Source organism: Pseudopipra pipra, chromosome 4, assembly GCF_036250125.1.
Source record: "Pseudopipra pipra isolate bDixPip1 chromosome 4, bDixPip1.hap1, whole genome shotgun sequence".
NCBI classification, from domain to species: Eukaryota; Metazoa; Chordata; class Aves; order Passeriformes; family Pipridae; genus Pseudopipra; species Pseudopipra pipra.
In genome coordinates, this window is record NC_087552.1 from 29,188,121 (window position 1) to 29,214,173 (window position 26,053).

The 26,053-nt window shown below is 42.3% G+C and overlaps 2 protein-coding genes across 8 annotated transcripts in view; both read right to left on the bottom strand.

Annotated features, from left to right (window-relative positions):
- The window catches only part of SLC20A2 (solute carrier family 20 member 2), a 57,807-nt gene extending 36,919 nt beyond the window's left edge, over window positions 1–20,888 (bottom strand). For 5 of the 6 annotated variants that reach the window (XR_010430079.1, XM_064652116.1, XM_064652115.1 and 2 more), the window contains exon 1: window positions 2,024–2,167. The gene's annotated coding sequence lies outside the window, so the exon portion shown is untranslated. Of the gene's footprint in view, window positions 1–2,023; window positions 2,168–20,768 lie in introns of those variants that run through there. The other variant, XM_064652114.1, reaches the window with a different exon arrangement.
- Window positions 9,245–24,059, bottom strand: SMIM19 (small integral membrane protein 19). Of its 2 annotated transcripts, none has more exons than XM_064652119.1 (3): window positions 23,850–24,059; window positions 23,578–23,702; window positions 9,245–10,791 (listed from the first exon to the last, which is right to left on the bottom strand). In XM_064652119.1, the coding sequence occupies exons 1-3, from the start codon at window positions 24,014–24,016 to the stop codon at window positions 10,739–10,741; spliced, it is 345 nt and encodes a 114-aa protein (XP_064508189.1). In that variant the 5' UTR covers window positions 24,017–24,059; the 3' UTR covers window positions 9,245–10,738. The 2 variants fall into 2 exon arrangements, with proteins under 2 accessions (XP_064508189.1, XP_064508188.1); XM_064652118.1 differs by lacking the exon at window positions 9,245–10,791 and adding an exon at window positions 21,532–22,433 and having other exon boundaries at window positions 23,850–24,050.
- Between the last annotated feature and the right edge of the window lie 1,994 nt (window positions 24,060–26,053).

The following is a 26,053-nucleotide window of genomic DNA, read 5'->3' on the forward strand; positions in this document are numbered from 1 at the left end:
AAACCTAGGTAACAAAGCACCTTGATTCATGCACAATGACAAGTGAATCCTCAGGAAAAAGTTAGGATCTCATGGTAATCACAAGATCATTTTAGGACATGTTTATAGATGGACATTTACTAAGACAGCTGTTCTGGAAGCTATTCATGGTACACTTCTGAGACTACACAAGATTTTAGTGAAAAAAGTAATACTAAATTTGCAAACCAAAGATGACAGGGGTTTTTTTTGGGAGGGAGGCAGTCTACTAAACAACTTGCTGCTAAAGAGACTGCAGAAGTATCCAACAGCAGGGATGAATGGATAAATAAAAGCTCTGGACTAAGTTCAAAGTCTTGGGAAGCAATCAGAGTGCGTTACCCACCAGCAATCCAACTGTATGACATAAAGGAAACAGAGATCCCATAAATATCTTTTAATCTTCTCTTTACAGAAAATTGGGGAAGAAACCTACTGCACTTGTGAAACATTGAAAGGTATGCAGCTCACACCATATATAAATCATGCTGTATGCAGCTCTTCTACTCTCAGAAGTTGCCCCACGCTGCAGCTGAAAATTTTCCTCTGCTCTGGACAGGACAGAGATTCTGCAAGGTCCCACTTTTAACTTATTTGTTGTTGTCCAAGTATGAGGAAAAATCAAAAGACAGCAGCTAGTGCAGCATTTCTCAAGATAACTCTTACAACTACTCCACTTTGCATTATGGCAAGGCAGACAAGGGAGGATAATTTCTTTTCCCCTGTCGTGTTCAACACAGCAGACGTTTCATGATCAACAGTGGCACTGAATTTATACTGACAGGCAGGTTCACTTCCAGTTACCAGTGGCTGAAAAGTCTGTCTAAAATGCTTACCAGACAGCAGCTTCTAGGAGGTTAGTCCATACCTCTCTCATTTCTGTATGTTGTTCTTTATGTAAAACCGATCTGTCAGGCTGTATATAAACTCAGACCAGATCTAGCATTCCAGTCTATTGGTACTAAACACAGCACTGCTTAGAAACCAAACATGATTTATAACCAAAGCTACTAACATTGTTCATATCAATAGTCTTTATCATTTCCAGTTCATGCTCGGGCCACAAGGCTCACAAATTACTTACTTTAAATTACCAATGCTACATTCATGATAAGAAAGGTGGTATTAATTCAAGTGGTTCAAGACTAAGAACATCCCTATATGGCTCTAAATTACATGCACAGACTTGTCACAAGGCCAAGCATTATGCAAGTTTAATGCTTCAGTACACAAAAAGCACTTTCGACTTACTATTAAAAAAATCAATTATCATATCTGCAGAAGCAGGTTTTGTATCAATCAGTTCCTATTTTAACACATTCACAATGTGTTTAAGCATACTTCACACTACTACTTGATATGGAAACAAGACTGAAGTTGATAGCTTTCCAAGGATTCACATCCACTTTAACACTGTAGAGGGACTGTCACTGTCAGTTCCCAAAACTTTCAGAGGATGCTTTCTTTTCTTAGTCCCTATCAACCTTTGTTCCCACCACTGAAAGGTCAAAAATGCATATAAAATATTTAGTATGAGATTTGTTGCTGAAAACATTCACTAAAAAGACAAGACAGCAGACACTAAAGAGCAGTTCTACAGACAAGTAAGATAGGTAAAGTATCAACAAGTTACTGTGCATTTGCAGATAAATATTTTTTTCTCTAATTAAAGCACAATTTGATCCTTCAGGAACTGAATGAAGTCTTTCTTATAAGCAAGTAGTTTATATGATTCGACAGTACAGATTTTCAAGATTCATTCAGAGAAAACAAGAGTTCATGGTTACAAAAAACATGTTTTACAAAAGAAAACCATGCAGAGAAATCTTTAAAACTCACCCAGTATTTAAAAGCTGTTTCAAAAGAAAAGGAGCTAAGTTCTTCCAGCAACCTTCCCTCCTGATTGTAAATACAGGTTGAAGTCTAAAATAGACATCCTATCATTCAGCACAGTCACATCTGAACATGCAAATTTCCAGAGGGTAGAAAGAGGGCTATAACTTACACCAGGCAGTCCGGGCATAAAATTCACTCCGGCACAGGAGAGTACACAAGACAACACCGAGAAGCATCAATGCGAGTCCAGAGTCTTATTCAGTAGGTGAAAATCTGCCTCCTCTTAAGCAAAGAATTCTGCTGGGGGTGGGCACTGATAAAACACAACACTGCGTCACGACTGCACTAGTGAGACAAACCAATCCAATGAAGCTCATGTTAAAAGCAACAAAACGTTCCTTTTTTTTTTTTTTGCCCCCCCCAAGCATAAGCATAGACAAGAAAGGAAATCTCATTTTTGACTATCAGCTGAGCATTCTGGTGAGATCAGGTACTCTCTGAGGAGTCACAGATCTTTTATTTGCAAGCACACTTAAATGCACTTTTAATTCAAGCACATGTGAGGGTAGGATACATACGTCCCATTTGGGAATGATGTTGCATGTTTGCTACTTTATCCATGTCAGTAGAGGTCTCACAGGCTATGCAGACTGCAGAAAGTTAAAGATGTGCACGAGTTTTGACTGGATCAATGCCTAAGCAAGCAACTTCACTTTCAACAGTTCAGCCTAAATTACCCAATCCAGATTCCTTCAACCACTTTCCTTTAAGTGGGAAACATTTCTGCATGTAAGTCAAGGCAAAACTAATGTTTGCCTAAAACCACCCAGTTTAGCTTTATATAAAACATTTGCTTTAAGACTATATAATGCAGTTAAGCTACCATATTCAGCAAAAAGGAATGTAAATCAAAACTGCATTGTCACTGTTAAATATCTGACAGACAAAAATTTATTTGGGCACATTTCTAGTTTATAAATAAATGATGTTTTAAATTTATCTGCTAGGTTTTACTCCATTCTGAGTCACTCAAAGCCACGGAATGATATTCCAACATAATTAAACTAAATTTCTAAATTTTCTGCATCCTGGCCATTTGAGAAAAATCAAATCATCTATTTAGATTTGTAAACACAGACTTGGAAACACAATCCTTTCCTCACTTATTTTTTCAAGTTTGAATAAAGGATATTTCTTAACAAGAAGTCAAAAGTTTTTTTATTTGGTTAAATTCAACTGCACATCTGCAGGGATAATTTGGTAAAACTGAAAAGTGGTTTACATTTCTTAAGAAAACTCAAATTGATTAGCAAGCCTACATCACCTTCTAAAAAGAATTAGGGCAAAACTCCAGCTAGAAATCTACAATGCAGAAATAACATTAAAATCCCCCCCCCCCCAAAAAAAAAAAAAGAATTACAAGTATCAGGCCATGATTATTTTTAAGAAATGCCGACTCTTTATTTAAGGTCGATATCCAGCTATTATTAAGTCTGCAATACAGCTGCTACTTTTGGGGAAAACTACATCTCAAGTCTGCTTGCAATATCTTTCCTTTTACTTCTGTAATAGCTGGCAAACAGGCCTCCTAGTTTTAGAAAAGTAAGAGGTTCATACTTTCACATTGGCCTTCCCTTATGGACAAAAGCAACATATTTGAACAACAAGAACATTAATCTTTTCTTGCACATCTAAACATATCTTAATACCTTTTTTTACTTTTCTATTTTTTAACAAGTAGCATCAATCAATTCAAGTGAGAGTGATAATAATTGTAAACATTAAGTCAGACTGTATTTATAGATCTGGATTCCAAAGTTTTAAGGAAGTGAATAAACAAACTCAAAAACTTCTCAGAGACCTGATTTAACTTTATAAAGCAAAAAAAAAAAAAAAGCAAAATATTATTTCATGTTCTCCTTACAGCTGACAAGTTGTTGATGTCTGTCTCAAATCCAAACAGTCCAAATAAGCACTAAACCCATCCTAGTTCTCCTTAAAGGACCATTTACCCAGCTTAGAGTAACCACTACCAGCATGCAGATGTAGGTGAAGAGACAGTTGAGAGGATATGTTATTTGAGAGGTATCTATATCGATTTCAAACCCCAGAAGCTGCCAGCCTGACCTGTGGGAATCGTCTCAGACGCAGGAGAACTACAAACTGGAACTATTTGAGTGCCGCTTCCCAAGAGCCAGCCTGGCCACAACAGTGGTTTCTTGTTGACCTAAGCTTCAGAGCTCAGTCTACACGCAAAGCAAAAGATATAATAAACAGCATAAAGAAAAGGAAATATCTTCAAAGTTTTTGTTCTGCTAAATCAGCATTGCGGACTTCAGGCATGGGAAAATTCAAGCCAAGATAGGCTGACCATTAAAAAGAGTTATAATTTGGGATACCACTAAAGAAGCAAGCAAAGGAAAATTTATAAGACCACAAAATAAATTGCAAGGATTGGGTTTTGGCAATGGAAGCACCAGTTTGGTTCCCATCAAATCAAGTATCTGTAGAAATGACAAATATCATATATTACAATCTCAATCAGATATCATAATTTGGTTTTAATTGTAATTTATTCTGGTAAATCCACAGTTGATAGATCCCTGTTTGATTCCACAAAACCGTGCTAGGCAGACTTATATTCTGGCTTAAATAATGTAATAGGACATGCCAATTTAAATAATTAATTTTAAACACCCTTGGTTTTGTATTTCTGCATCAGCTATTTTCTAAAAGATGCCCAGGTTCTCATTTCTCAGTGACCACTAAAACAAAATGAATTTGCAACTTAATGTAACTTTTATATCGAATGTAACTGGCCTTTTTTGCCATTCAGGTCAGAAGGCTACATATTTAAGCGATTATATGTATTTTGAAGTACACACATTTTGAGTAGAAGATAATGGGGGATGAGTATAATTTTCTAACATAAAAACCTGTAAGAATTGGAACCTGAATGCCTGTAAATTGCACTCAGTCAGAAACAGAAATACGATAAAAACATCCAAAAGGTTCAGGATGTTGTTCAGTTACACTGTGCCAGCTTAAATAAGGTTACTGACCAGCCACATGAGCTTTTGGGCTTTCATATACCTGCTGGTACTTTAAAATTGGGAGCAGCTGGAACTGGGGACCCTAACCCTGCCTGGGAACCCTTATTTCCCCTCAATCTACAAACAAAGACAACAAAATTAACGAGGAGGAATGAAAATTGGTAGCAGATGGCTACACAGGTATCACATAGCATCTTGAAGAAATCCAGCTCTTGCAATACCCTCTTCTTTCAGGCATTGAAGGCCCCTGTGAACACCTCCACCACAGGGGGCTTGAAGCAGGACACCACATGCCAATCATTACCTGGAAATTAGCCCTGAGGTCCTTGAGTCTAACAGATTTAACACAGCTCTACCAAACACAGCAACTCTTCGAGGTGCTTTGGTAACTCCATGATGCCCAACAAATGACAACAAAACTCTGAGTATCTGCTCTGCAGAGAGCTGCAAACAGAGTTCAAATTGTAAAGAGCCAGCTCCAACCAATAAAAGTACTTTTGCTTCTGCATATTAGGTAGCAAGGTCCAACATGTTCTATCAGGATAATCTCCAAAGCGGATGCATCTGCACTTCACTGCAAGAAAAACCATCCCAGGGACTGTCTGGAAAGTTTAATGTGGTAGACATAAAAATTTAAAAGTCATTTAGCATTCAGGGATGGAGCAACTCCTCCGCTCTGAGGAATCAAATCACTTGGACGCGCTTTCTTGATGGCTCTGAACTGTCACCCTGTCACCCATATGTTGGTTTTTTTTCCAGCAAGCCTGTGGGCTCTCAAAGTCAACACCCCAACTAGGGGACTTCCACTCCCAATGGTTGAGGTGAATTAGCTGTGCTTGCACAGGCATGCAGGGAGAGTTGCCATGTTACAGCATGTGACTGCTTGAGATCACACTTCTCTATTGAGTGAGTAAGCCCTGGGAAAATGAAAGGCAGAAACCCACAACTGGAATTGCTGGACGCCAAGGCTGGCACAACAGATGACACAGGCCCTGGGTCTTATGTGGCCTGGGAGAGCCATGCTGACTCCAATCCCTGCCACAGCACAAGCCCTTGTCAAGTCAGGAGGAGTCTGAAGGCAGCAAACCAATTCTGAAGGACAAGGCTTTGGCCAACACTGATTCAAGCAGTGCTCCAGCTAATTCAGGGAACTGGACCTGTATCACCTGTGACTCTGGCTGACTGACCAGAGACTGAGTGTACCTGTGTCCATACTAAGTCCAAGGAAAAGGGTGTACTGCTGCTCTGAGCCACCCTGGACTTAATCCGTCACTTCCCCTCCCCAGTGCCCTAACCAAAGAAAACAATCAGCATGGGCACAGTATTCTAAAAGCCCTGGCTACTGCTGACAACTCAAGGAGCATTATCCTAAAATACTAACAGACCTGTACTGACTTTACATAGAACATAAAAAACTGCCCATGAAACACTCCTGTGGCAATCCAAAAATATGCATTTTGCAAATTCAGAGGCTTATGCAGAGATGCCCTTGGTAAAAAGCCAGAGCGTGGTTGCCAAAAGTCAACAATGCAAATTTTTCAAATAAAGGAAACCTGACACCTCCAGCTTCAGACTGCCTGCCATTTCCATTTCAGTTTGGGTTTCAGAGCATAACCACTGTGGAGTCTTCTGTTTGAGCCAGAGAGATGGCTGGAGCTCCCCTGGGTCCAGCAACCCCCTCTCTTCGAACAGAGCTGGAGTGAGCGAGTAGCTACCAACATGCCAAACCACACTGGCTGGCTCTCACTGACAAACTTCAAAATCGGTGTGGCCAGCAGGACAGAAGATCAAGCACTGCTGAAATGAGCTAGCTGAATGTCAAAAGGAGAAAAGGACCAGGGATATAGCCAAAGAGAGGAGGGACGATGACACTCAGAGGTGTCAACCAGGGGTATGGGAGTAAGTGGAAGCAGATGAGGCCAACACACTGTGGCAATGCAGTGTATTTTCTTTCGTATGAGGATTGCAGTAATAAAGATATGAAAGGGGAAACAGCAATGAAATCTGTGACCTTGGCTTCATTTCACAGGAATAGGAGCCAAATATTACACTAAGAGGCTGGTAATGCTGCCTGGAGACCATGCAAAGAATGGCATCTGCCAACTAATAGGCCTGTTTCCCCCACAAAGTCCAATAGCTGTTGATCTCTGTTCTTCTGAGTTCATGTAATAGTCCACACCTATCTCCTGGAGCCTTTGCTGCTACAGACACGAGGAGCATGATGGCGAAGCAAAAACCTTGAGTTCCACCCACAAGGCAGCATTAACGTGCTAGTTGCTTCACTGTAGGCTGATGATACTACTGAAGCAAACAAGTGGCCAACAGACTTGTCACAACAGCTTGGCATTAAATCCCTGTCAATGCAGCATGCCAAAGAATGTCCCGTAGTTGGGTATTTGGCTTAGCAAACACATCCAAGAGGACTTATTAAGGGTATGTGGTCTTGTGAAGCAGGTCAAGAGGAGTTAGGTTTTATCTCTTATGGTGAGATGGCTCTATGTTTTATATGGGCTTTTCCTAGCCGGGGAGGAAACCCAGTGGTCCAATGCTGATGTCCAGGTGGAGCACAAAGAGTCTTCCTAAAGGTATGGGCAGGATAACAGGACTGACCAGCATATTCATCTGCAGAAAGAGCTCAAACAGATAGAAGTCCTCTGCTTGACAAAGAGCCTACAGAGAAGGGAAGCAGGATATATTTGAGTACGTGGCACCAGCAAACAGCGCCAGTGCCCAATGTCCCTCATCCTCTGAAAAGCATGTTTATAGCTAAGCCGTGATGATGATCCTGACGCGTCACAGCAGCTCGATGGTTGCCCAGTGGAGAAAAGATAGAATGGATGCTGCCGAGAGGTCAGGAATAGCAAAGGGGACTCCGTGAGGAACCCTCCCCTCTTCCCTGCCTTCTGGTGTTAGAGTCAGAGCTAGTCATGTCAGGACCCTGCTATGCCCACCACAGCTTGAACTGGGCTTCTCTAAACCTACACATTTCCCTTGCAGAAAATGGCCAACCCAACAATGGGAATGGCACAGCACTGACGCAGATGTCTCCACTCCACATCAGCACTGAGAGAGAGAAGAGCCACACCACTTCAAGGAAGAGTGCAAATTCTGCAAGTATCAAAAAAAAAATCAAGCAAAAAAAGAGAAAATAACAAAAAAAATTAAGTCTTCTACGGTAGCCACACATGACAACTATCTGAGAGTGCTCTGGAATATGGAAACACATGCAGAGCATACTTCTTGCAAGACCTGGAAGGCACTAAGGTCTACCTCTGTCATACTAATAAGGAAAATTTACTCACTGTTATCCATAAAACAAATGAGCAAATGGATCATCATGTAAATAAAGAACACTGAATACTCAGGAAAAAAGTATAGAAAATATTTTTTCTTTTAAAGAAGTAATCAAGGAGTCCATAATTAATAAACAACTGGTTGTTTCTGGTCACCAAGACCTTCTGAAGTCACAGAAGTTGTTTTTTCTTCCATCTCTTCTACACATAAATTAAAATAGGGAAGATTAATTATGCCATTTCTTCAACTATCAATCAGTTCCTCAGCCTTGAATTAAGCATATATTTAATTAAATCAAATTAATAAAATTATGTGAGGAAAACAGTTGCCCTGAAACAGTGGAATACATTACTCCCCAAATGGGCTTAATATTTCAATCGACACTGTCTTCAAGCATTTAACCAGTTATCTCCCACAATTTGATGTGTTCTTTAAAACTTCAGCAGACATGAACACCTTTTAATCGCTTCATTTAATACAAATAACTAAACAGATTACAATAAATTTGGGCTATATTACAAGTTTATTTCTTTCAAATCTGAAGTACTATATTTTTAAAAGAAGAATAATCCTTTCCAATTTTAAAAATTTCTCAACCAAGCAAAAAGTATTTTCTGTTCTCTAAAGTAATCCAGAACATGGACCATATTGTTCACTAATGTACATCTATTCTGGGATACACTGGCATGTTAACCTAATGTGAAATTCAGGGGTGCAGAAGACTATTCTGTATCTAATTTAAACACAATCATCAGTTACTGACAAATCTATTTAAAATACAAAAAAAATTACAAACTGATCCACTGGCTACTCTAATCCTGGGATTCTACTTTGACTGAGATTCTCGAGGGTTTATTCAGAAAACAGAGTAATTGCACAAACTCAGAGGCACAGTTCTCTGTAAAGAAAGTCTTCCACAAGAACATGCAAAACCCCACACTCAGTGTGCCTTACAGGCAAATACCATGAAAGGAGTGATGCTGGCAGAAACACTAAGTGAACATAGAAGCAGAGGTAACACGAAGAAAACAGAAATGTGCAGATTTACTTGTTCCAGTCAACAACAGTAGCTAAAGTTTATTGATTTCAGTTTCAGCAGCTAAAAATCCATAAAAACATTTTTATATGATACAGACAATACTATCCCATATTCAATTTTCTATCAAAGTAATAATATAGGCTAGGATTTTCTCACAGGCATTGCAATTTACTTATCAATTGGTAAATAAAACTTATTTTAAAATATAAATATTACTATGTGCAAATAGTTTTTGTATCCCATTGTGATTTAGTTGTTTAACTATATGGAAATATATAAGTAAAAAGACTGAAAAAATGTAACTGTTAGCTACAAAAATAGCTGGACACATTCTCAGCCGCTGTCTCTCAATTGTTCCCTTTATATCCACTATAAAATTATTTCCAACACACTAGTCACATCTTTTCAGAAGAAACTAAAATTATATGATTTCAAACTATTTTCATTAGAAAAACAGTTCTTTAACAACTGCTTTTACTCTTCCATCTAATTATATACTATTAGAGGCCAAATATTCAGTCAGTATACAAAAATAACCAGAGCTTTTCTTAAGGATAAAACACCAGATAGGCGTTCGTAAGAAAAATAAAGCTGCTCTTTGTCTCTATGAGCAATACTGTTCAATAAAGGAAAATATGCATAAATTTAAATTTTTAAATTACTACAATTAAGTCCGTTCACAGCACCGTTAAGTTGTTGGACTGCATGGATAGTATGTCCTTGGAGATACTTCACGTAACAGCCAAGATATTTAAAAAACTACCTCTCCAAAAAACTCTCCCCTAACTCTCTCTATACATACTATGTAATATGCACTTAAAACCCCACAGCCCTGACAAGAAATCTTATCTGTCTAAAACATTTTTATGGTCAACAGTCAAATAAAAAAGAATGAACTGATTAATATTTGATTCTGACATCTGTCGAAGGACAGCGTAAGAGCAACACATTATAAGGTTATTCAAATTAGAGGGCTAGCACTGTCTTTTTTCTTTTACCTATGCACCTGTCACACCTTTTATGCAAAGGCTGTTTATCGAATGCAAGCAAAACCCCTGACTTCCTATATCGTAATGGTAATGGTCATGGTCTGATCTTTTCCATATTCAATGTATGTTTCTACAAAAAAAACCAAAACTGATTTCAAGTACAAAGCAGCAGCTATCTAATCCACAAATAAAAGCTACAGTGATGTTCTGCTCTTCCTAAAACAAGCTTGAAGTCATGATTATATTAAAGACACAGATGGGAGGGGATTTTTCAACTTCCAAACAGACATGCAAACAAAGTATTACAATCCAGGGGCGCAGGCAAATGAATAAACCAGAAAACTACGTGACGTTTGTGCAGCGTCCTCTCAAATCCTGCAATCCCTTCTAGAAAGTCTGGGTCTACATCTCCCTCTTCTTTACTCATGTTCTTCTCGCATGGCTTGGTCTCAGAAACTTTCCATGCCTGTAACGGAAACTTGAGCCAACTTCTTAAATGTATGATTTCTTCATCTCCACTCATCATCCACTTCTGTTTCTGAGAAGCTCCTCATCATGACACCTGTATCTCAAGAAGCAAAACAGGAAACATCACAGGGATGAAGCAATGAAAGATGAATAATAATATGCCTCTGTGTCTTTAATAAAATCCCAACTTTCATTCAAGTTCCTTTTAGGAAATCAGAGTTCCTTTCACAAGTGCAAAGTTTACAAACCTAGCTTGGCAAAACATTGCATGCCAAAACTGGGGTAACCAATGGAACTTCCCGATCTGTACCTCCAATTCTGACATGAGGAGCAGGAGAAATCCTGTACCAGCTAGCCTTACATACTGTGGAAAATATTATCGGGTGCCAAGCTTGCAGAACTAGTCTGCGGCAGGCAGCTCAACTAAAAGAAACTGCTGACCCATCTGCTGACTTACCCACCACTGAAAACAATGCCAGTTATCTTTACCCAGGACCCATTTGTCCAAGTAAGTAGAGCTGTAGCCCACATCTGAGATTAAAAACAAACATGTAAGTAAGTCTCTCCTCCACTTTTCCCATTGCCCCTTAATCTACACAACCTCCATAGTACGTTTGCGTTTTTACACACTTATCAGGTACCACAGGAGATGCCTTCTCGGCGTTACAGCAGCTTAACTACAAGGTGACGAAGGCCAAAGGTATTTTCAACATGTCATAAAATTTGGGACTGCAGTGGAGGGCACTTGCCTACCTGTTTCTGCCACCCAAAACTTGGGATCAAACGGGCCCAAAGCCAAGAGCAGCACTGTTTAGAGTCTAACAACAAAAAGACAGAGGAATGACTCATCCGCAAAATGGAGACACAGCCATCTTGCGTCCAAATAAGCAGCCTAAACCATTTGCCTGCCTTACAATTTTGCCTGAATGCTGAATGGGGGGGTGCAGGAGAAATTATTTCTGCAGCCTTTAGGACAGATAAACAGGCACCAAAACCATTCTGCCAGCCAGCTCTCTGTGAAACAGAAGCATGAAAGCAATTTTATCTCTCCCTTTTAGGGTTAAGGCCATCTTTAAATAAACATTAGCATCAAAACATCTTGGTAGGAGAAGCAGTGCAGACCCTACATCTTATCAGCTACCATCTAAACTTCTCAGAATTCCACCTCCCATCTAAAATCCTCCTTTCTTCTGCAAAAGCACTTGACAACAGCATGCTCCAAAGACTGTGAGTCAGAAAGACAGTGAATCAGAAAAACAGTGTAGTCCTTCACCAACTCCTCCCTGTGAAACAACGGGTCATTTTGGCTCTCTTACACTAGAATAGAGGGACAGCTGTAGGGACAGAGTCCCATCGGAGCACAAAAAGTCTTGGCTTTGGTTCTTGCACATTGCAATCAAGAAGATAGCTGAGCCTTGGACAGTCAAAGCAAGAAACCCTTTCACAGTGCTCTGGGTATTGCAGAAACAATAGCTTTTAAGTAACTGGACAGAAATGTATTTGCTATGCTGGTATTACATGTCAAAGAAAAATACATATTCTCTCAATTCTGAACTCTTGAATCCTTACCCACAAAAGTGCTTAGAAGGCAAATAGTCCCGAAAGCTTGTACCTCGGTGATCATGCCTGCAATTGAGACACGCTACTGCCTACTCAGGAAAGGAAACTATCACAGATTTCAAGAGTTTACAAGCTTCCAAAAGCACAAAAGCTGAGGCAGCCACACTTGTCTTGCTGTCAGGACACCCAGAACATGTCCATATACTATCCAATTATTTTATACCACAGTGATTCTTAATCTTTTATCATGATGATCACTGTATACAAGCAACAGAAACCAGAATTTTACTGTTCCATAGTCATCATAACTCCATATTCTCTCAGAGCAGTAGAAATTAACTGAGGATAAGTAATTCAATTTATTATTTACATCCTCACTCATTAATCAGATGTCTACAGTCAGCACACACACCATACAGATTACAAGGCATGCAGTCTGATCACTGTTGCATGCAGAAAGAGAACCGCAGAAAAAGATTAATAATTGTCAAAAAGATCTAATGCTGACTGCCACCTGAAACAACCAAGGAATTTTCAGTTTTCTTTTGAAGAGACAATTTACTGTCAGGCTGGTATTTCTAACTTTGATCTTCCTAGCAGCCAACACCAGCAGAAGCTCAGTAACAGAAACTGAAGCTTTGTAGCTCAGTAACAAAACACAGACACCTCCCAGAATGTTAACTCGATTATAGTATTTTGGCAAGGAAGCCTTCCCCTTATACCTTGGGGAAAGTCTTAAGAGATTAAACAGTGCATGTTTTAAAGGCACACATGCCTCAATTATTTGGCGTAACTGTTCATGCACCTAATTGCATTGAGAGAAAAAATATTCTATGGCAAGTTGCTCACAAGACTGAAATTCTTCCTTGTTTCCCAAGGAAATACTGCTTATATAACCACAATGACTGTCCCATACACAAAAATGTAATTTTTAAGGCCAAATTCAACCTAATCTCATGCAAAAGGACAGAGATTCACAGGTACTCAATTCCTACAACAGACTTGCAAAATAAGTAACCAAGGCAGCCCCTGAGCAACATGTCTGGTTCACAAACATCATGGAGACAAGCATGTTTTGACTAAATATACCCAAGAACTATAAGGCAGCGAGAAGCTGCTCAGGCACTGTGTACTGTTGGGAAATCAGGGATGCTAACAGTACTGCTGTATACTGGAAGGAAAAAAAGAAGGAAAGATGTTTAAGGCACCACAGTGCCACCAAAACCGAGAAACCTACAGGGAAGTCTCATCTTCACTAGTGCAGCTACTCACAGAACTACTTTTGAATCTATGGAGCGACACCGCAATGCCTTATTGTGCCCATTACATCTTCCATCTCTAAGTGGGACATGTCAGCAGGCACTTCTCAGGATTCATTAGAGGCACTTGGACAACAGTTGACCTGTTTCACTAGTGAGAAACTGGAAAAGTAGACATACATTGCAGCACAGGTGGCCTCAGAAAACCCTAATAAACTATATGCTTCTCCAATCCTTTTCACAAGATCCTACCCAGGCAGGATAAGCTAAGCACTGCCACAACAGGTCAGATTGCTGGTCCATCTGTTTGAGAATCCTGCCTCCTGTGATCAGGACCAGATGCTTCAAAAGGTAGAACAGCTCAGGTAGTGAACGATGATGTAATTCACCCAAAAGGGAAATTCCTTCCTGACCTCATCAATTAGCATGAAGGTTTATATGCTTAATTTATTTTTAATCCTATTTACTGCAACTCTGGACATTGTCTTTATATATATAAATGCCCAGGTCTGCTTGGAATCGAACTAAACTTTTGCCCTCGGTAATATTGTGTGGTGTAATTATGCCCAGTTTCAAATGTACTGATTTTCAATTTCTCTTAAATATCCCTTTGTTCTTGCACTATTGGAAATAGCACAGCTATTAACCGCCCCTGTTGCCCTTCCAAGAGCTCCAGTCTGGCTTGCACCATAAACTTCCAAGACATGCTATATGCTTTGTTACAGAGCAGGAGCATAATCTGAGGGCCTTTAAGGCAACAACTGAGCAACCTCTATCACATATCTAGCAACATTTCTTTAACCTAAATTTCTGGGATCTGCAGGAAAGTTGGCAGTTTCATCAGGATTTCAGCAGGTCCTACCCTCTTCTAGATCTTGCAAGCTCACTCTTCTCGTGTTTTCCACTCCAGAGCTGCCACCCTTACAAGCAAACTGCTTTGCCCTATGTTGTGCTCTTCGAACCCTGCCCAAGATTCTCATAAATTTAGTTACGAAAAAACAGATAAGAAGCATACCACACTTCTTGTCTTTTCCAGGTCTGTACAGGAACCTCTCTCCCTCTGAGCAAAGAACTGCCCTCTCATCTCCATGCCTGAATAAAGAACAACATGGTCCAAAACCACGCAACACCAATTTGCTGTTGGGCTGATGTTCTGTGGGCTGCAGGTTCCCCTGTGCAATAACTTCAGCCTATGTTGTTACTTTTTTCCTTATGGATGAGCTCATGATATATTCACCATGATTATTATGCCAAGTACTTACTAAAGCTCCAGTGTGATTAATCACTGCTGTTTCTGCTCATACAACATTTGCAAGATGCATCAAGGCATAAAGCCACACCTTCATTCAACAAAAGTTTGGTGGAAAAAAAAAAATGTATGCAAGCAGCAGACAAGAGAGGGAGACTCTTAAAGCAAACTTCAAGTTCTGGATCCTCTCAATCTCCCCAAAACACAGTCCTGCTTTCAGTTATTACCTGGGCTGCATTTTCTTCTCCCAGTCCCTGGAGCTAAAACTTTGGACTCCAGGCCACAGGTTCTTAATCCCAAAGTCTTTAGGAGAGAAAGTGAGAAAGGCTAGTATCTCATGGGAAGATGGCCCCCCAAGGAGATGACAGAGTTTTAACAGCATCTGTGAGAAATACCACACAGCCATCACTGTTTTACCACAAATGTGATTATGGGCTTGGAACTGGTGAATTATGGCAAAAGAATACTTCTCTGCCTCAACCAAAATGAAAATCACACCACTTCATCCCTCTTCAGAATGATCTTCAGGCAAGCAAGAGGACAAGAGAAAACATCTATTCCAGCTTATGGTCCATAAACAACTTAAGCTCTTTAATGATCAAAATAGCACCAACAGAACTGGTAATAGGTACCACTTTGCCAACAGTTACCTCATTAAGTAATACAAACACATGCAACTTTTTTCTCTATTTGAGTATCATAGATTGATTAGTCAATAAAATGACAGGTCTCAAAATGGCAGCTAAATTGGCACGGACCTGTCCATGCTTTTTAATAGTTACAGCAGTCTTAGAAATTCTGTTTCAGAGTGATGACACTTTCTAAGAGGCCATAAACACTTTCCTGTTCTTCTGTCTCACGTGTGTAAAGACAAAATCCTGAGCTGGGTACTTATACAATGCTCTTAGGCAATGCTAAAACAGTGGTCCAAGCCACAAGTTTCAGAACACTGCCATACCAGCATCTCTGGGACCTCTGATCAGCCATCAAGTGGTTTGCCTTTGGCATTTCAGAATGTGCTGAGGTTGAAAGAGAAGACAGTAATGATATAGAACAATTCTCCCATCAGCAATGGCAAAAGTAATCTCGGAGGCATGGAGTGCAATGCTTTCACCGCTTTTGGGTTGTTAGTGACTATGAAGTAAAAAATATGTGATATTTTCTGTTTGTCACACACAGAAACAGAATCTGGGTAAGAAAATTTTTTTAACGGACTCAACTAAGGCATTTTTGGTTGCTAGAATTTTCAGTCTGTTGTGATAAAATTAGCTTGAAATAAAATGTGCAATAAAAGCAGTACATTCTTTGCCTAAGAAAAAAATCCACTGGCCATTTACAGATCATGTGAACTCAGTTATTCAGTTGAGCTAAAAACATCAATTATTCCAAGCCTTATCTGACCGTAGATTTGGATATGTTTAACAATGGCACTGCCACATATCAAAATGCATGACCAGCCACGGCCCTTTACCAAAGCAAGGAAAAGTTCCTACAAACAATGGTTGCTACCATTTAACAAAAGAGTCAGGAAGAAAAGAGGTAAGACTGAAAAACCTGCACCTCTGCCTCTATCCTTCAGATCTTCTCTCTGAAAAGAAAAGGCTAGTCTTTCTCTTCTGTCAGTCCACCCTTCCTTCCATATTACAGCATAAAGAAATGGGTTGCCTTCAACTATCACTCCTTGATGTCAAACAAGTAAAGCTACAGAAGATTATATTCTTACTTTTTTTTTTTCTCCTGCAAGCTTTTCATCAATCAGTAAAAGGATTCACCCAGTTGGCTCCGTATTGCCTAATCGGAGTGTACACCATGATCCAAGCAACAGCAAAAAAGTCATTCAAGCATACCTGGTGCTCTGTGCTGGGTAAAGTTCACAGCAGCTGTTTTGAGTCCCAGAAAGACATCTGAGAGAAGCACCATAAATAACGACATCACATGGAGTCTCCCATTGCACAACCCACATACATCTTTCCTGCTCAGGAATTTATGCCTCACACTCTTCACTGTCAGTCAAGAGCATGTTACAAACTATGTTTCCAATATGACCCAGAGGATACTTCGGAAAGTAATACAGCCCTCCTGTTGGCCAAGTCTTCTCAAAATACTCCTTCTACTCCATTACTAAAAAGACAAATATGTCTATAATCTTATCAAAACCACGGTCTTTCTCAAGAGCAAGCTATAGACCCACATGTGCCTTTTAAACATCATGGATGACCAAAACCAGTTCCAGCAAGTCTGACAGCCTGGCAGAAACTGAAGGGGGCTACTCCTTCGCAGACTAAGGATCTCAGTTCTTCTTCAGATGTGCTAATGTAAAGTATTTTCTCAGTCTCCAATTTCAATAAATGCCAAATCTGAGCAGCTCCTTTTTAGGATTAATTCATTTTACTGCTAGATTAAAATTAAACAAAATTCTCCTAAAAAATCTCACTCCTAGGCCTCTGCAAGGAGAGAATCACTTTTCAAAGCAGTGTCTAGCTATAACTGAGAAAGAAAATATATAGCTATTTAAAATGAGATTTTTTTTTCTTTTTCTGGAGTGTTGCCACGAATTGCCTTCGAGGGCTTGGTTCAGAAATTCCAAATTCAGTTTATTGTTTTTCTTATTAAGAACTAACTCCTTTTAGCAGTTTTGTTAATCTTGGAGTTTGAAGTTATTTTTATTACAGTAACGCCCAGAGTTTAGATATTCCGCAAAAAGATCAGGAATTATTTTTATTAAAGTAACACCCAAAGTTTAGACATTCTTTGCAAAAATGAGGCAAAGCACCTTCATTCTTAAAAAGGTTCTTAGTCTTTTCAATGCAAACACAGATTTCACAGATACAACTGAGCACTGAGAAGTTTCATCAGCCATTTTTAATCAGAGAACTGGGAAAAAAGTTATGAAAGTAGGATTCTTCTTGCCAGAAAAAAATCCTTAGCCTTTTACTCTTCACACAATGCATGGTTTTTATCTTCCTCGCTTCTTGCCCTCTGTTATGGAAGAATTACCACTGATTTCCACTCCCTGATGTCAGATTTCTCATGAGACATTTCTGCTGCCTTTGGGGTGCTCTGCCAGCAGTCAGTATATGCAGTATCTCTGCTCACGCTCAGAATCTGTCCCTTAGCCAGCAGGGAGTCCCACTGACCCAGGCAATGTCAATTTCTGATGGAGCTTGTTAAGACTACAAAAAACTGGTTTGTCGCCCTTAACTCTTATGCCACAACAGAAATGGGGCTGCAATGTAAAGGATCTTACCTCCATTCTCGGGGGGCCTGAGGCACTGAAACCTTCTGGTCTTCACTAGCAGCTCTGTCTCAAGGACAAAATCAAGTGTTGCCTTTTTGTTTGAGTGACTATGTTAATAAACAACATCCAGGTTCCTTACCATGACTAAAACACAGTTTAAGTGTTTGGAGGGGAAAAGGAACACCTTTTGATCACTACTTCCAATTTGGACCATAAGCAACCAAGACTGAAGACTCCACTTTGTCAGCAAGCCTCCTCCAAACACTGCTGCTCTTTAGGCATAGCAGGCCAAAGACATCATGGATTTAATTATACATTTTCTAACAAGGTGCTGCTTCCCCACTGAAAACTGTCATTACATGCCTTCTTCAATCTCTTTAATGTAGAAATTAGGGCTGGGGCAAAATCTTTTCAATTCCTCCGAACGAGATGTTAAGTTGCAACATATCCACCTTGCTCTGTGTAGCGTGTATAATTTCAGCTTGCTCAATAGCAGTGGCACTCCTGAATTCAGGAGGACTTTAAAAGGAGTGATTATGCTCACGGAAGTAAGCTAACGTGAATAAACTGCCCAGGCAACAGGGAGACATTCCAGAGCCCTGTGCTGTCACCAGGCTTTTGGCCAATGCTGCTTAATCATATACGCAAAACATAAATTACAGAAAGATTCACCACAGGTTAGAATATTCTTAATGAATAATGTTGTATTGCGCTGAAGAAGTTTCCCCTGCAAAATGTCCTTAGACAAAAGCACTGGGATCTTCTCCCCATTTTCAGAGCTTCTACTGACATCAGCAGAACAAGTGGTATAGCAAAGGCTTCCTCCACGGGTCTTCTCAATGGATCAGGCATTTTTGGAAGGGAAGTTTGAGTGCAAGTTTAGGACCACTCAAACATCACGCTGCTGAGATTCCTAACTCTGATGGCTAGCTATAAGGCACCACGGCAGCTGCTGCAGGCTATGCTCCCATCTGGGCTCAGCCGGCACATACCAGTTCATACTATCCGGGCATGTAGCACTGGACTGAAACTCAAAATGCTCGTGGCATGGAGGAAGATATTTTCACTACAAGGCCCACAGAGTTTACAATGTCTTCAGCTTTAAACACAGACACACTCATAGCTTAAAAATTTAAGACGCTCTTGAGCCTCGTCACAGAATTTATACAGCTCTATCCAAAAAGCTTTGATCTTCTGTACAGCACTGAGCACAAACCCTAGCCACCCACATTTTGGTTATGAGGAGAGAGATGACTTTTCCACCACTTAACAGAAGATTATAGTTTTCATGTAAGATTATAGTGTCATGGTTGTAACTCATCTGAAGGCTGCAGTTACAAAGATCTGACTGCTCAGCAGCTCACATGGAGACAATAGAGAGGTCAGATTCTTAAAAACATCTGTTATAAGTGAGAGCAACTTGTTAACACTTTTTTGCAGTACCTTATAGAAGTAAAGTTTTAACTGCTTAGAAAGTGTTCCCTCACATGCTTCATGTTATCAGACACCACTAAATCTACACATCATAATAGCTTTTTAAACAGGATTGGGGAAGATAGAAAGACTTCCCCCTGTACAGTATTCTCAAAAATAAACAAGACTGAAGGTAACTTTGGCATGATTTTTTTAAAGGTCACAAACTTTCCCCATCCAAGACATCTAATGTATGAACAAAGTTTCACGAGAGCTTAAGAATCTGCTCCAGTGCATGTCTACAAGCCTGACTACTAAGAATGGATGCAAAAAAAAAATAAAATCTGTTGTCTCTCTACCCTGTCTAACTTTGATTTTAGGCGCTGATTTTTAACTACACACAGGATTATGGTTTACTGGGTAAAAATCACTGCAGAAATCTGAGGTAAAATTTCGAAAGCTGACTGCACCTTCCATCCCAACGCATACTTGTACCGTAAAACTGAAATATAAAACCCCCTGCAGAACAGTGTTTAGTTTCACTGGGACAGAACTTCAATGGCTGCAATTGCCAGGAAAACAAACCACAATCTGCCCTTCGCTCATGGCTCAAGCAGCATTCTTCGAACACCCTGGCACACGCAAAAGGCTGGGGACCTGGAAAAGCTTTTGCTTTTGTTGCTCCTCCTTAGAAGCCTTTCATCTGAACAAGCAATTTTGTGAGATGCTCGTGCCGCTACCTCAGGTCCATGAATACAAACGAAGCTGCATGCCTCTCCAGATTTCTAAGCGTTTCACGGTGCTTTCGGCTCCGCTGAGAGACAAACTGTAAAATTATAGTCTGCAGCCTGAAAGACGGCTGGGCTGGGTAAACTAGAAGGCAGCACGAGTCCATTCTGACATGCTGCTTCACTAAAGCGACTGGAGCCGCACCGGGTGTGCGCGGCGGGCAACTGCCCCGGCGGAGATGCGCCATTGGAAAGGCTGCGTTCCCTGCCTGCCCGCCCGGGTGGGCAGGGCCGGTGGGAAGGAGGGAGGGCTCAGCTCTCCGGACAGGCACGAGCCCCGCGCCGGGACATCGCTACGGCGCCCTCGGGGCGATCCCGGGCACGGGACGTGCTGCGAGCGCTCCCGCGGGGGATGCAAGGGAGAGTCCGCCTGGCCCGGCGGCGGCTCGCAGCCCGCCCGCGGGGATGAAGACGGACTCGGACACCCCTTCCCCGCCCCCGACCGCGCTTTCTCCTTGGGCGGCCCCTTCCCGCCTCGCCCCAGCCCCCGGCGAGGCGCCCCCTCCCCTCCCCTCGGCGCAGACGGGGCGCGGGGGACGGCGAGGGCGGTGCGGCCCCACTCACCGCCCGGCGGGCGCCTCCGGCCTCCGAGCAGCAGCGGCGGCAGCAGCGGCGGCACCGGCGGCAGCACCAGCGGCGGCAGATGCAGCTGCAGCAGCCGGCGCGTCCCGGAGACGGAAGTGCGGGAGGAAGTGAGGTCGCGCGGAGAGGAGACGGCGGCGTTTCCGGGGGGTGGATGGGGGCGAGGGTAGAGCGCATCGGGGAGCTCTCTGTGGCTGGATGGGGGCGAGGGCAGAGCGCATCGGGGAGCTCTCGGTGCCTCGTAAACCCCGCCGAGGGACGGGGAGGAGGTGCGGAGCCGGGACTTCGCACGTGGGAAGGACATGGCACCGGCAGCCCCGGGGCTCCCGCGTTCTCCCCACTCCCCTTGGCCACCTCTCCCCGGCCCCGCGGAGTGACGCCAGTGCTGTTTCCCGTGGTGATACGTGAGAAAGCTGTCACAGCGGGCCATGCTTCACCCAAACGAGCCTTTTCATGGGGCACACCTTCTGCCACTGTCAGTTCGGCCCAGTTCACGTTTTACAGTCCCTACAGACACGAAAGTACAGATAATTTCAGTCTAGTCGGTGCACAAAGCCAAGTTTCCTGATATCCAAATGGAACCTCAGTGCTGCTCACCACTGCTTCAACACTTAATATTTATTTCAGCATGGAATAGGGAAAAAACCTCTGGATTTACACTCCCAACTCTGTGCTGTTTGTTCACCATTCGGCCAACTCAAGTCATGTAACCTTAGGAATTACAGCATGATACATTTTCAAGTAGTTATCATGATTAGATGCTTTTATTAAGAAGTAATTTCCGCAGCATTCTTTAAATTGACTTGATTTTGTGATTTACCTAGAAAGAAAAAGTAACTGCAGCATGAAGTCTCTCCTGGATAAGCTGTGACCTGTTTATACAGATTTTTATAGACAAACCCATTCTTTAAAACAATTTGACTAAATTAACCTAATCACCTTTGCTATTAACATTATAGTAATGGCTTTAAGAGTCATCTAGATGTGTAGCTCTCTGTGTACTTCTCGAAGTTTCTCCAGGAAAGGTTCACAGTATTGCATACGCAACCTCCAAATAAACAGAGAGCAGAACCTTTTTGCACTACCACCAGCGACACTCGCGGCTCTCAAAGCTGTTCACCTTCCGGCAGTAAGGCCACAGTGTCTTCACACTTACTGACTGCATTCAACAAATTCAACAATCCATTATCAAGGAACACAAGGGTTTCCAGGCAGATAGATACTGCCTTGCTTTCTCTAGGGTGCTGTTGCCAGAGAAGGTAGGTGCTGATTTCCACAGTGCTAGCAGAGAGAGAAATAATTTAAATCACTGGTAAGACTACACTTCTCTACCCTCAGAGGCTTCTCTGAGCAGGTCTGCCCTGTTTTGGGTACCTTCATGCTGAATTTTTCAGTAGGCACTCAGTTTACCTCACGAGGACTCAGCAAACAGCTACTAAGAACAAAGTTTTAGGAAGAGTCCCCTTCCTTTCCCCCTTGCCTACACATATGTATCAATCAAGAGGCATTGAATATAGCTCCGCACTGACTCTTACAATCAGCACTGGATACATATCCTGAGATCCTATAATTGTGGGCTTCATTCCACTGAGAGCTGTACGCTTTCAGTCTGTTTTGGTGGCTGCTGCTGCTGTTCATACTTCCTCGCTGAAAAAAAGAAACACCAATCAACACCAATTATATAATTTATTTTATACATGTATATATATGTTTATGCATGTATAGATATCTGCAAATATATACGTGTAAATATGACAATAGAAAGAGACTTAATATCAGAGAACGTAGTTTCACCACAGCCACACATGGGGAAGTTTCAGTCACCATTTGGAACTTCTCTCCTTTAGTGTTTGGCCTTGAAAATGCTGAACAGTAGGGTCATAGCAAAATGTCAGTAAATAAATGGCAGGGAACTATGATTCCATTCAGGTCCTTTCATTAAAATAAGTAAAATTAAAGACTATGGCTTCAGAAGTACTATTACAAATGACCTGAACAACTCAATAGTCACACAGTTGACCTCCACATTGCTCATCTCCTCCACAATACATAGGCCACAAGCTAACAATTACACTGACTTCAAAATTAAACTAGTTATCAAAGCAAAGGGAGATGAAAGAGTTGTGTGCAGTGGTATAAGCACCATCAAAAAATGGCAGCGGGCATCTCTACAAAGGAAGAACATCCTATCTTGTTCTTACAGAATGCAATGGCCTGGTCTAAGAATCTTTACATCAATCTTTGCATTTAAAAGGTGGTTTCAGCTCATTAAGTATTTTTTCCCACATTCCCTCTAGATATGCACATATGGGAGATGTAAAGGAAGGCCACGTGTTTCTCTGAATTGGGCCTCTGGAATAAGAGGGGCAAGGGGCTCTTTCCTGCCTCCATCCTGACCTTCAACATTAAGATGAGTGTGGCAACACTTGTTGGTACAGTAAAATTCTCATTTATTTTCAATTTATGTGGTTGAGTTACTCATGATTCCACAGTCCTCTCAACATCTACAAATCCATCCACGTTTTGACAACATTCTGACATTCCAGGCTCTTTCAAAGTTAAACATGGGATTCGTTTTGACATTTGCTTTCAGAGAACTGCACAGCCACTCTCTCCCTCCACACTTCCTCACACCTCAGTCCTTACAGCCCAGGCTGCTGCAGAAACCCTGCCCACATGGTGCCGCGGCTCTGCTCTGCTGTCCGCATCGCAAGCTCGAGGCCAGCCCTTTAAGAACGGACCCCAGTAGCGCCCACAGGCCCGAGGGAACCCCCTCTTCCCTCCGACTTACCGATGGAGTACATCTCCAGCTGCTGCCGCAGGCGGATCTTCTTCATGCTGTCGTAAAAGTTGGGCTCGGGCGGAGTCTCGGCGGCTGGGGGCAGGGTGAAGATGCGCATAATTCTCCTCTTGTTCCTGCGACGGGGGTTGGGGGGCAAGGCTGTGAGAGAGCTGTGCCCCTCGCACGTGGGGCCGGCGCGGCCGCTTCCCCCGCAGGGAGCCCCCGTGCCCGCAGGGAGCCCCCGCCCCGCCCCGCCCCGCCCCGCCCGGGCCTCCCCTCACCGCCGCGCGTAGACAAGCAGGGCGAGGCTGGCCAGCACCACCAGCAGGTACACGTTGGTGGCCTCATTCCACGCCTCGTGCACCGAGTAGTCGATGGCGCCGCCGTCGCCCAGCGCAGCCGATGAGCCGCCGCCGCCCGCACCCCCGGCCCCCGCCACGGCCGCCATGGGGAGCGCGGCCGGCAGGGGCGGCCCTGCGGCCGCCCCGGGAAGTGACGTCAGGGCGGTGTGAGGCACCATCGCGGGGGGCCCCGAGGGGCGCCGTCGATGCTAATTAATACTAATTAATGCTAATCATTAACTGTGTAACTGGCAGCCGGTGAACATCAATGCCTCTGTTTGCTAAAATTTTATGAACAGTAAAAAGTTTTGGTAGTTGGCGTGCCTGATTCGTGGGATGCCACCAAGCACCTGGGCTTGTGTGACTCTGAAATAAATCACAGAATCTCAGAATAAATTAGGTTGGAAAAGACCTCTGAAATCATCGAGTCCAACCTATGACTGAACACCACCATGTCAACTAGACCATGTCACTAAGACGTCCAGTCTTTCCTTAAACATCTCCAGGGACAGGGATTCCACCACCTCACCACCTCCGTGGGCAACCCATTCCAATGTCTGATCACCCTTTTCTGTGAAGAAATTCCTCCTAATATCCAACCTAAACCTCCCCTGGTGCAACTTGAGACTATGTCCTCTCATCCTATTGCTGGTTGCCTGGGAGAAGAGGCCAACCCCCCCCCCCCTTCCCCCCTGGCTACAATCTCCTTTCAGGTAGTTGTAGAGAGAATAATCAATGTCTCTCTCGAGTGTGTAATTATCTGCTTGTTGCACACTGGGTAAAGAATCCAATTTTTCTATACCGTCTGTGAGGCCCTGGGGCACTTCCCCAAACTTTCATTTCTCCCCCAGCTACTGGACCCTTGGGGATAGGACACACAGAGGGGTCTGCTTCTCTCCCAGGGATATGGGTACAGGGCATATAAGAAGTCCTTTCTCCTTTGTGGTGCCAGTGTTCGAGGATAAAGGAGCAGATGGGTTGGGGAGCGAGGAGAACTGTGAATTCAGCAGCTCTGGGAGCCTCACAGGCATGGAGTCACCTGCCTGGGCTGGAGCTCATGCAGTGGCAGTGGAATGGTGGGATGTAGTTCTGCAGTGCGTGGTGTTGAGAGAAAAAGAGGTTCAGATTGTCACAAGCTCTTGCTTTTCACATAGGAACTGAATTTGACAGTTTAGGTTGTCAAAATAGAAACAGGGCTTTCTGAAAGGTCTTGCCTTTTTTTTTCTTTCCCTACGCCAAAGTGGGAGTTGCTGGATGTTCAGATGCTGGAGCAACATAGTTTGCTCCTATGCTCCATATGCTCCTGATGCCAAAAAGCACAATTCTAGGACAATGCTTTGGCAGAGCAAGCATTTCAGTTTAGAACCTTGAAAAGTTGCCTGAACTGCTCAATGAGATGCAGGTAAACTAGGCTGGTTCTAACACACACATACACAAAAACTTTTTTCCTCCCCTACTGCCTGAGGCGGCATATTTGAACTACATGAGAGGTTAGGTATGCTGTTCTCTATACCCCTCCCCTTCTTTCTATCCACCTCTGCCCTGATACTTCCTTTTATCATATCTTCCTTCAGATAGTAGATATATTACAATGTAGACACTAGGGAAATGGTTCATCTCCATTTGCTTTATGCATATTTGGGATATGTGCTTGTGTTGCAGTTATTTGTCTTCATGCTTTACAAGAAAATAAGGGGAAAAAAACCAAGTATTTTTTAGTGCATGATTTATCTAACCTATGTCAAACATTCAGAATTACACCTCCTGTGTCCAGGAAATGCCCTGACCCCTTACTGTGTGGAAGGAGTCAAGACACCTCGCTTGGAAGGCACTTGCTTAACAGATGTCTAACCTGGGGAAACTTTTTTGGGGAGCTGTGTTCTCAGTGTAAGATGTGCCAAGTCTTTCTCTTTTCATGTATGAAACAAATTCATTTTAAGAGGCCCCAGATCAGGACATAAAAGGATATGAGTGAAAATGACAAAATAAAAAATAAAAACCTAAGGCACTGTTGTCATGAGAAAAGTTCCTTGCCACACATGATGTGGGAAAAAAGGATAGACCAGCAATTAGACATAATTCTAGGTCATTAAGTTGGGATGGCACCCATGCACAGAACTGTGGAAACCACTGAGAGAGAGAGA